Source organism: Morchella importuna (assembly GCF_003444635.1).
Source record: "Morchella importuna strain M04M26 chromosome Unknown Morimp01GS046, whole genome shotgun sequence".
NCBI lineage: Eukaryota > Fungi > Ascomycota > Pezizomycetes > Pezizales > Morchellaceae > Morchella > Morchella importuna.
The window spans coordinates 339,842-352,123 of NW_025763443.1; the positions used below are offsets into that span (position 1 = coordinate 339,842).

Consider the following 12,282-nt stretch of genomic DNA (forward strand, 5'->3'; position numbering starts at 1 on the left):
TTTGGGTACACCTCAAGAAGCTTTACCATCAACAGTACCCCCATTTAGCATATGGTACTAGATCACCTTAAGTATTAAAGCCCCTCATGGAGGAAGGTCTAATTCATTGCTGGGAACTGTTACCTGATGATTTATTGGAGAATAGAGCTGTTATAAAGGCAAGGGGTTAGTACAGATATTAAATGTCAAATTATTTTTATTTAGCTACTATTTAACAACTATACAAAAAACCAGCTCTCCAAAGGATCAATTGTGGTTGCTGGGTGGGTAGTCGTGGTGGCCCGGGAGGTTGCTACGCCGCGCCTTCCCATGATTTATGGCCTAGAACTATGTAGAGTACCGAGTCGAGTGCCTATACGACCTCGGTAAAGTAAACACAGGTTCTCTATGAACAAGTTGAGTAACCCAAGTGCGTATTATCATACGAGATGTCCAAGCCGAAGGCGGAAATCATGATAGCACGTGAGAATCGGTAAGATTCCAGACTTCCTTTCTTGTATAAGTTTATGGGTATGGAGGCTTCTAGTGAAAGCGACTCGGGAATGTCAGCATGGGTCACGCTTACCTATCCAAGACAGCCGACGCTTACGGAATACTTTAGACATACCTACATAGTCCACGAGAACCCCACGTTTGTACCTCACTTCTTCATTAATCTCTTCCCCACTTTGTCGCCTTACGAATTCCTGCTCGGGGATCCCAGATTCGTTTTTTTCCTTCTTCAGGTGTTCTTTCTAAATTAACTACATCAACGAACCGAGGAATTGCCCCTCTAAAACTTCACACCTCTACAACCTCCACCTGCATAATAGTAATGACTTCGGAAACAATTCCTCAGTTCTCATCGATACCGGAGGCGGTCGAAGCTTTCCGTGAGTTCCTGCCTTATTTTGAATTTTCTCTGCGGCGAGAAAATTCCATTATGACGCATAGCTGACCCATGAACAAAACAGGACAAGGAGAGTTCATTATCGTACTTGACTCCGCAGACCGCGAAAATGAGGGCGACCTGATTATCGCCGCAGAAGACCTCACAGTCGAGAAGATGGCATTCATGGTTAGGTGGACAAGGTAATCAAGAATTGCACCATCGCCCATCGCTTTCCTCGCGGCGCACCGTCGCAGAATACCTAATTGATGAATTTACTGACACTTGAACAGTGGGTTGGTATGCGCACCACTTTCTCCAGCGCTCATCGACAAATTTTCACTACCGCAGATGGTCCCCAATAACCAGGAACCCCATGGCACCGCGTTTACCGTTTCCCTCGATTCAAAAGACCCCACTATCTCCACCGGCATCTCCGCTTATGACCGCGCCCTCACTGTTAGAGCCCTTGCAGACCCAGCGGCATCCCCAGAGAGCTTCAGGTCACCAGGACACATCTTTCCCCTACGCGCAGTGGACGGTGGTGTTCGCCAGAGGAGGGGGCACACCGAGGCTGCGGTCGAATTTTGCAAATTGGCAGGAAAAAATGAGGCGGCGGCGATCTGCGAGATTGTTAGAGAGGAGGATGGATTGATGAAAAGACGGGACGAGTGCTTGGAGTTTGGGGAAAAGTGGGGGCTTAAAGTCTGCACGATTGAGGCGTTGATTGAGCATTTGGAAAAGGCGTAGGTTTTTGGATACGCCATGCGTTTATGCTTCGGAAACGTTTGCGCTTTCCTGAATTGAGTCTTTTGTTTTAATTTCTACTTTGCTGTTTTTACTTATTTTGCCGGTTGGTATTCTTAGAGAAGGGATGGAAAAAAAGCACTTACAGGGACCTAGATGGGTGGAAATAAGAAATGAAAGTATCATAACGATTAGACGAGTACTATTTTAAATAGGATGCAAGTTGATTGGATTAAAATAATCGCGAATATATGGTTACTTTGTTGTAGAAGATCCATAATATTACGTTTTGTATCGTTATAGGAACGGCTACTAATTCATAGTTCACTGTCTTATACCAAATATGAGTGAGATTCCATGTCCCATAGAATATGTGTTTCACTTTCAAATCAGCTAAAACATGCCCAAATAGGCTTCGATTTCAAAGCAGGGCAAGCCGCGCCTAGCACAATTTACCAATGTGTACATGTACCTACACACCCAGTATTGTTGTGCAAGAGCACCGACGTATCATGCGAAGAGATAATTGAAACCCTAACCCTTCCTCACCCATAATTTCTGGCGGGATTCATTTTATAACGGATACGCGCCTTAAGCTCGAAATAGCCGTAGAAGCTCTTCTTCCTACAATAACATAGACTTCATGCCGGTGTAATAGATATCCCGATAATGCTATATACAGGCACTAAGCCGAGCCTACTGATATGATAGTGCTTAAACCCGGCGTGCACTAGATGAATCCGTCCGAACATAGAATCCGTACACTTTGAGCGTCAGAAATGATAGACATATCATAATAACTATCGTTGATGGTATGGATAGATGTTTGTGCACTTTGAATATTGACCACCGGCCCTATACTTCCCAAACCCCTTCTACGGCATACTTGGTTATGCTTACGAACTCGAGCGTAGTTAATTCTGGATATTCTAGATCTATTCAGAGCGCTTGGATCGATCATTCTGAGGATCGGAGATTTGGGTATTCAAAAAAAACTTAATTAAGTCTTACGTGTTCGATGGTCCTGAACGGGTATGCCGTTAGTTTATTTTATAGTTGGGTTATTAGAGAGTTATATATCAGATTTTGAAGGCTGAAACGAGGTAAATGCTCTGCAGATCTAGCATTGATCATAACATGGTATGTGGGTTTCTCCTATTTTGAGACGCCATATATTTTGTTATTAGTTCCTAAAACGTGCCCATAATCATTAGCATCTTCAACGACAAGGCCAACCACTGAGGATCTCTTGAGGACTTATGGACACGTTTTAGCTCGCCGTTTTAGGCAAATAATTCATCACGTCCTGCATATCCTACTGGCTAATTTCGCGAGATCTGTCTTTCTATCCGAATTACTCCAATTATTACTGCCATCAAAACTTTCCAATAGGACATTGATGTATGTCGATTGCAAGGAGCTTTATGTAGGTATTGTGTGGTGACAAAAGTTCTCGTGATTTTCGCATAGCAACCAGCAGGGGAATTTCCAAAAGACCAATCCACAAAGTCGGTAATTGGAATTATACCTAAGAGGTATGTTCCTATCAACCTTAAGCTCTCGAATCACGTAGCTGTCTCCTGGGTATCTTTTGTAGTTGTGGAGTTATAGTCGTTTCATGATACATCCACGTAAAAAATCACGAGAACTTTTGTCACCCCACAATACACATTGATACTTTTACTGCAGCTGCGGAAGTCATACCGTACACCGTCAGACAGAGACTTACCAGTTGTATTTCCGTGGCCGAAAATGATGTCAAAGTTTTATAAACCCTGTCTATAAATCTTTCAATAAGATCAATGCAGACCGTATGGGACAAGCTTTCTGTGGCCAGGAATCGTCGCCGAGAACCTCCGAAGCCCTAGATCGGGGTCAATTAAGCTGAATTCCACGTTTTCTCCTCCTACCCCCCAACAATAATGCAAGGCTGTGCGATCTATTGGATTATTGAGACTTTGTTGAGTTTCATTTAATGTACTTTGGAAACTTCAAACCAGTATGAAAACCCATTGCATTAGGCAGTGATCACAATAAAGGCTACGATCAGGAATGTCGAGAGAAAAGGAAAAAAAGTATTCTTCATCTATACATGCCGTATAGCTCAAGACTTCTTTTGTTGGAATGCTAATTCCAGCCACACTTATGACTGAGTGATCCACCATGATCCATCCCGCCTATCAAAATCAAAAATCCCCACCAATCAAGAAAAAGTAGCCCCAGTTCACAACAAACTTTGTTTTGAGGCTTGAGGAGCAAATATGCATGCAAGCAAGTACCCCGCTCTTGTGCGGGTGGATCTTCTTATCCTACCGATCTTTTCACTTGTCAGACCTTCGAGAACAGCACCATGTCTTGTGACGACGTCTCTCCCATGTATCTGATAGCCCGTAACACCATTCGTCCGCACCCATATCATTTATCCGGAACCATGAAAAACGCCCTGCATGACTTACCCGATTTTTCTTTCTTAGACGGGGTGGTCTGTGCTTTGAATTCTGGGGACGTCTAGAGCTCAATACCGATTTGTCTAATAACTACATGTACGCAAGAATAGTGGGGGCACTCCGGCGTGTGGTCATGAAAATGATTTTGGTAAGATATGCGGACTCAGTCACAAACTCCATGTATCATGGTGTAGAGATATGCATCTACGGGCACTCCATTATAAAGTAGCCCTAGTTTTCTGAATTGTAGGCACTAGAAGTTTGATATATTGTGTTGATCTCACTCTATCTAGAGCTGCGGGGTCCACAGTACCACATCGCATGTATTCAGTCACGGAGAGAACTCTAATTGGGATAACCGAGGAGGAGGAGCACTCATACAAGTGAAATTGCGCAAGTGCAGCGAAAGAATCAAAATTATTGTTGCATGTCATTTTTATTTTGCTTTTCACAAGGACACAAAGCGACGTTACTAAGCCTACTATAGTAATGCTTGAGTCTGGTGACAGAGCTTTCGTGCTCTACATCCATCTGAAATGATTTGAGGGTGTTTTTATGCCTGATAAGCTGTTATTGCAAGTACATGTACTCTCCCAGAAGCTGATTTTGAACCAATACTTGCACCTGGCTGCTGGAACGCATGAATTGTGAACATCGATGTCTTACAAGTAGCCAATTAGGCCCAGTCAATTAAGCCAATTGCAATACAACGTTACCACCTCGTCTTGATTCGACTGTTCTTATACTTAAAAAGCCAACCCCCAGCAATTTAATTGTATTCCATAGCTAGCTGGTTACTCCGCGGCTGCGCAGGGGGAATTGTACGTACCTACATGTACATTCACCACCACCACCAACAACAAGACTGCACCTCCTCTTGCTCTACGCTTCTTCTCCACAAGATAATGCACTGTAAAATCAAATTATAATAATAAAAGAAAAAGGGCTTGCACTGACGTGTCCCATCACGAGGCTCTTGTTAAAATTTTATGCGGTTGCATCTGGCTTGATTTCCATTAGGTAACATTAGCCCCGGGGTCAGGATCCTATTTGCAGGCGGCAGTGTGCATGGAGGTAACGGCCAGTTACGTGCGTCATAGCGCACATACCTACTCAGTGTTCTAGAGTTTTGAGGAATTCTCTTATCTACGGGCAAATTCACTGGCCCAGATAGAGCTTTATTCGGGAGTCTTGGCTGAGCTGGAATGTCAATCTCCCGATCGATAGTGAGTTTAATAGAGTGCTATTGGAGACCTCAGGACCTTCGCGTTCTGGGCTGGGAGGACTAATACAGACAATGAAACAAAGACTATGGTTTTGAAACCCAATTCTCGAAAGTTGGTACCATGTTTGCTTTGTTGTTCTTGTGAAACTATTATTTAATTAACCGATTGGCATAAAGTAGATCAAACCGAATGTTTTGTTGTATGGTACTATAGTCGGTCGAGTGATGTATTGTGAAGCATATCATATCAGGAATTAGGGAGAGTTGCACGACTCGACGCACGTAACGATAATCAAAGGTAGCACGAATAGAGGTTTTCGTATTCTAGAAGTACGCCGGTCTTAGTCTTGAGATATGGCGCTAAGGTGTTGATTGGAGCTGAGTGGGCATTATAATTTATAAATTTAGCTCTGTGTCACTACTCGCGTACAGCATAAAGAACCAAGTGACGAAACAGGGATTATTTCTTTCCCCTACACGCGAGTACAAGAACCAGGGATAGTTTGTATGAGAGATCACCGCCACTCTATACAAATAATCCTTGCCCTGAGCAACTGGTTCTTTTCGTGGTAAACAAGTACATGTAGGTAACCATACTCTCGGGGCAAGCCTTAAGCTTGGTATTCCAGCTACCAGGCTTCATTATTGACATATGCAAATGTCTTTGAGTGCCTGACCATGATCTTACTTTGAACCGACGCTCTAGACCCGCTTTGAATCTAGAATCTCAAGTTAGAGCTTGGCAGTGCCTTAATAGCGACGGCACTGTAGGTACGTACATACAGTACTAGGGGTGTGCCATCTCGCGACCGCGAGTTGGAGAAAATATTGGAATATTGGAAGGTATTCGATGGGGTGGACTCTACCCCCTCCACCCCCCTCCACCACCTCCACCTCCCTCCACCTCTTCCTGCTCTTCCAGCTCTTCCGCCGCCATCAACCTCCCACTCCATCCAGCTCCCATTGCCCCCAGTGGTCTTAGTTAAAAATTGATTATATCTTTAAATATTAGTCCGTGAACAGCATTATATTTTGGTGGGGTTGGCTGGTTGCCATGCAGAAGTCAGTGAGGGTTGAGGTTACAGCTCTCGACCAATCAGATGCCAGAGAGTTTAGAAAAATCGTTAATCCAGTACATAATAGATTGTAGCTACAACACAGTGCGTAAAGTCATTCGGAGTCGATGGCCGTGCGCGTACAATGCGTGAAATAATTATAAAGAACTGCACCCATTTAATTACAAGTAAATGTAGTTGATATGTACAAGTATGCATGTACTCATATATCCACCCTCACATTACTTGAAATAATAGGTGTATCTACCGCCACTCGACCACCCTCGATCGGGGTCTCTATAAACGTTTGACATGGGAATAATTGCGAGGACAGATTCGGGCTATTGCGCACTGACCATAAGCCTCAAGCCTGCAGGCCAATCCATTATCCCCCAGAAATTACGAGTTCAGAACTAGACCCCTGCGTCCAAATTTCCGATTTATAATTTCTGTGCCTCGAGGAGTGATGTGCTGCTATCGGCAATGCACCAAATTCCATATAGAATATACCCTATATAATATAACCGCTAGTAACGTCTACTTGTAGATGTATGAAATGAAATCAAACTCAGAAATTGACTATAAGCCACAAGTGCTTAGTTATCGAACTGATATATAATGTATTTGAATTTTGAGTGGTAATACCTACATATGTAGTATGTGTGGTAGAATAATTGTTTCTTCCACTGTGTCATGAAGTACATACATGCATGTAAAGTATGGTACGAGGATCTGATCAGCCGCGAATCCGCGACCGCGACAGCTTCCGATCCTGTACGTAACCACCTTTGGAAATCTACCGCATAACGCACAAGTGGTAGACGCCTTCACGGGGGTATGGGGCGCACTGGGGTGTGGTGCTTTCCTGAATTACGAGAGGCAATCGACGAAATCAAGAAAATTAAGATAGTAGAATTCTTTACTTGATATAGAGAAATGTATCTATATGTTTTATTTGGTGATATTCTTCATATATTCTGTTCTCATCTTTTGACGTTATTAGTTGTTGCACCACACCCCAGTGCGCCCCATACCCCCGTGAAGGCGTCTACTAATCTGTAATCTTGACCGGCTGTCAGCGGTGTTAATTATTGCCGTACGGCCACAAAGGGCGTAAGATTGCACAGATTGCTTTCTTGGCAGAACGGCGTAAAGTACTATTTCACAAAACACGTTCGCCTGCTATGGGTCACCAAAGTTAGCGGATGCCTTCGGGCGCGTAAGTTCGAATCTTGTCGTTGTCGTCGTATCTTCTTTTGTTCGCTATATTTTGACAGTTTCCAATGGTTTTCCCCAAAAAAAAACTGGCAGCTGTGGTTAAGCTTTGAATCGTGCTGGCTGACATGCAAGCTCGAGCTCTTAGGTGATTAGAAAGGCCAAGTTGTAAAGACTTCCATATGGACCCGTGCACAAAGGTCATGAATTGATAGATTGTATATACTGTAGACTTCCGGCAGGTTAGATACTCTGTTTTTAGACTTCGAGAGAACTTATGGATTTTATAAGTGTCAAATTGGCTACTTGGACTATCACCTTAAGGGTGATAGTTAGAATAAACGCATAGAACGTACACCCGGAAGTATATTATTAGAGTTAGTCCCTTTGTATAGGGTTTGGGAATCTACCCGCAGTTTCAATCACATAGTCTCACTCGCAACATATGGACTAGTACGTACTAGTATAATAGTCATCTTATTATTGTAGCTGCCAAAGCAAGATACGACAAAATAACCCTCATAATATTAAGATCTATTTACATTCAGGCAAGCCTATCAATATTATACTATATCGATACTACATTGGTTTCGGGGACTAGATTATCTGTGAAAGCTTGTAAAGCTTCATGTGTCCACGTTTTGGAGCTCGGGCTTCTTCTTCAGGACCGGATATGTATCTCTTAAGGGCGATAAATTCCCTACGCAAACAAGTGCCATGCGAAGCCCAAATCTCTATGGCTATTCGATCTATCAAACAAATATATACAATAACGATGTAACTATCATTTTATAATCAGTGAGAAATTCGTCTCCAGACTTAAAATTTCTGTTACTTTGACAATACTATCATGCACCACTACATATCTGCGGAATATGTAGGTACATACCGGGATTAGTGATGTGATGTCCCAGCGAGCGCGACCTGTCATATGCAGCCGCACGTCTCTTCATTCGCGCTGCCGAGATACATAAACTATCTTTTCATCTCAGCCCTATAAGTTTTAACATATATTTAAGCGCGCCCACCCCTACCCGGGATGAAATATTCCCCTTCGGTGTTTTCTGAGGAACGGATGGGTGTATGCACCCAGGGAGATGAGAGACAAATGATATAATAATGTTAAGGGGGGATCAAGAGGAGCCGGGGTTGTAAGGTGTGGAATCGGGAACCTGGCTTACTGATTTCAGATCCATACAGCTATGGTAAAGTGCACTTTATTCTTATTTTTATGGATCCCAAGAGCGTTTGGTGGCAACTTTAGGATTATGATCGAAGTGCAGAGGCAGTACGACGTTAAGTTTTCTCCATAACCAGTAGTAGCCGAATGTAGGGGAACGGGGGGGAAGAGTCGAGGTCTTGATCATCTATTCGGGTCCCGGTTTGAGCTACCCGTGGCCCAGGAAGGTGCTTGCGGTATGATGGATGAAACCTCCGGAGTGATTTTGATATTGATATAATTTGCTGAATACCAAATTAGTATATAGGGCCTGAAGGGTAAGGTCAAAAATAGAGATGGGAGTGATCATTGACCTTTGCAAACATACCTGCTGTAACTTCTCACTTGTTTAGAGGCTTAAAAACACGTGCCTTGTTGTGTTGCATCTCCTAATATATAAAAGGTCAGGACGAAAAGAAATTTCGCAAATGGCGGGTGATGATTGGTCCTGCACCCAGGCTTCCTACATAGAACATCAAGGGTGTACTGGAATATGCCGGAACAGCCCTTCAGTAAATGATTGTTCTGTTTACTCCGCCCGGGAAAGTATTTTCAAGGGGAAGACGGTTCCAGCTCCGAGTAGAAGGGAAAAAGGAACGTAAGGCTTATTTCATTCATCAACCTGGTTTGAATTAATAGTATAAATTGATCAGAGGTAGGGCATCATAGAATGATTCCGGTTGGTAACAAACGGGAAAACCTCTAAAGATAAAGGGTTGGTGTATGCATGTAACAAAGTACCTACATGTATCAACGCCTACACCTAGCGCTATACTATTAATTCACTGTGTACTCTACCGAAGCGACCTGTTAAATCCGGTCCTGGGGCTTAAAGATTGCCAACTGGGACGGAATTGAAATAAAGTTATCGTTAATAGAAAGTACTTGCCTACCAGCAAAAGAACCAGGGATTATTTGTATGAGGGAACGGCGCCACTCCATACAAACTATCCTTGCCCTGAGCTACCGCATGTTCTTTTGCTGGTAAGCAAGTATGTTATCAAAAGAAAAAGCAGTGTTATACTCGCGCGTTAATTAAATGGTCGGATATCATTGCAACCAAATGCTTACTAAATTTCCGACCTTTTAATTAACGACTGAGTACAGTTGCACCTCGCTATGGCGGAACTCAATATGCCGGATCCCTTGAGAATTCTATTTTTCTACTGCAAAATCAATTTGCTATCCCGAATTTCTTGGGAATATTTGCTATCCCGTACAAGATTTGGTGAATCTTGGCCATCCGGCATAGCGAGGTGCGACTGTACTAGTATTGTTCGTACTTTTCATAGCAGATCAGTTATTAAAACGTCATTGGAAACTGTACACCGTGTTTGATAGATTTTTCGAGTTGGTACCCGGATATATATATATACGTATATTCAAAATGTTCTATACTTTGTATATTCTCGGTACCATTATCGGTCAGTAAATTGTAACTAGAGATTTAGGCGTTGACACACATACATGCATGCGCATACACACACCTCCAAGCTTTGGATTGCCTCCAGACGTCCCTCGCAGCGCTTTCCCGAAAAATAGGCTTTAAAAGTCAACAGCAATTTAATGCGGCTCAGTCATGAGGTTCTATAAGAACAAACAACCGTTTTGCTATCCTTAGACAGTTAGACCAAGCTGCAAGATCTAGAACATGGGGGGAGGGGGTTGAGTTGAACAATTTCTGCAGAAGCCATCAAGTGTTCGTTTTAGAAGGCTTGTTTGTGGTCATAGACAAGGAAATTTGAGGCTCACGATTGCAAGTGGACACATCGAAACAAAGACCTTTCCTGGTACTGGTACTGGAGTGCAGATGCGAGGGCCAAGGTGATTGGAGGCGTGTGTAAGCCCACGTTTCCTTCTTAACGTCTGTCTCAACCGGATGCGTCGATTCGTCACCAAAACGGGCAGCTCGGCCAAGCAAGATACCGTCATACGTCATTCTCCATCCTCTGGCCTACCACACACCTAATTTACAAGCAGACCGGGGGGAAGGATCTAGCCAATGGAATGCGAGAGCGACGCCTCCTGACTAATGGGGATTGAACCGCGTGTTGGATAAGTTCGAATCCTCAAGCTTGCCGCTCCTCGCACGCAAGCATACCTTCGTCATCGACGACACACTTCAGCGATTGATCCCTAGCAAAATTTCGACTCTGCCAAATTTACTTACATTCACGTTTATCATCCTTTGCAATAAACCACATACTTTTCCCCCTGTAATTCATCCGGTATATGCGTTTTATCCCTTTGTCGTCTAATCTCTCTTTACCTTTGACTTTTTACTCTCTTTGATCTCGGAGAGAGAAAAAAAAAAAAAAAAAAAAAAAAAAAGGAGGCACACGAACACTGTGTCGGCAGAAGGAACCCACTACGTCAGCGGTCTCCCCCTTATCACCCACTACTCTACAACCACCACCACCACCAAAATCCCAGCGACATCACACACCACCACACCGCCTCGACGAACAACGCCAGAGCCGCGGACCAAGCACCACCGGCCCGTTGACAGCTTGAGCCCTGCTTGTACCGTATATTCGGATTCGGCTTACATTTTCATCTTGCTGTCGTTCTTTTCACGGGAAGGAAAAGGTTGATCTTTGAAGGATTACACACATAGAGAGACCTGCGATATTCCCCACCAAGCAGCTGGTAAGTAAGTGTGAACTCACAACTCGTCCCTTTCCCATTCTCACCCCTCACTCTCTCACCTGGCTTCCTGTTCGCCGCACTTTCTCCCCGAGCGTCGTTTGGTGTCTCCGCGAACCGTCAACCAATACCCACGGTGATCAGCCTAGCGGGAGGCCCGAGAGGATGGTGGGTTAATTGCTAATCCATCGTGCTAATTCGTCCCTTCCCCCCCTCCAGGCAGGAAAGCCAGTCTTCCTCCCTTTCCCCCTCGAGTGATCGTACCCTTTTCCCTTTCCCTCTGAGAAATAAACTTGCGACATCGACCGCCACCCTCTAATCATCCCCGGAATCTTGCAGAACCCGATCGGTATCATCTTGATAAAAAGAGAGAAAAATTAAGCGTGTTTTGCAAGAGCGCGTGTGTCTGGCCAGATATTAAAAGAGAAGAGGAACAGAGAGAAAAGAAAGAAAAAATTGGTTATTGTTTCCATCTCTAAGGTAGCTTCTGCAATCGGGGAGAGACCCTTCCAGATAGAGATCATCGTCATCATCACTACATCACACCCCCCCCCCCCACACACACACACACATCACTTCTAATTCACTTGTATCCCTCCCCAACCGGTCAAGGAAGCATCATCCATCTTATCACCCACTCAACCAAGAAACCCAACATCAAACTCCCTTAATCGCCACAAAAATCGTCATAGAACATCCTCAACTATGTCAGCGGCTGTAGCAGCCAGACAAGGTGGTACTGCTCACAACGGAAACTCGAACTCGAATTCTCGTATGGGCACAGGCTCTCCAGTTGATACTAAGCGAAATGTTAAGGGCGAAGGTATGTTTATTGTGCGGACACAGTCTTTATCGCTTCT

The 12,282-nt window shown here is 43.9% G+C and overlaps 2 protein-coding genes across 2 annotated transcripts; one reads left to right on the forward strand and one right to left on the reverse strand.

Annotated features, from left to right (window-relative positions):
* Window positions 1-814: 814 nt before the first annotated feature.
* LAJ45_10516 (uncharacterized protein) lies at window positions 815-1,618 on the forward strand (the record flags this gene model as incomplete). The annotated part of the gene is made up of 3 exons (XM_046120041.1): window positions 815-872; window positions 954-1,071; window positions 1,162-1,618. The coding sequence occupies 3 exons, from the start codon at window positions 815-817 to the stop codon at window positions 1,616-1,618; spliced, it is 633 nt and encodes a 210-aa protein (XP_045966850.1).
* Window positions 1,619-10,158: 8,540 nt separating this feature from the next.
* LAJ45_10517 (uncharacterized protein) lies at window positions 10,159-10,715 on the reverse strand (the record flags this gene model as incomplete). The annotated part of the gene is made up of 4 exons (XM_046120042.1): window positions 10,159-10,173; window positions 10,244-10,319; window positions 10,378-10,387; window positions 10,529-10,715. The coding sequence occupies 4 exons, from the start codon at window positions 10,713-10,715 to the stop codon at window positions 10,159-10,161; spliced, it is 288 nt and encodes a 95-aa protein (XP_045966851.1).
* Between the last annotated feature and the right edge of the window lie 1,567 nt (window positions 10,716-12,282).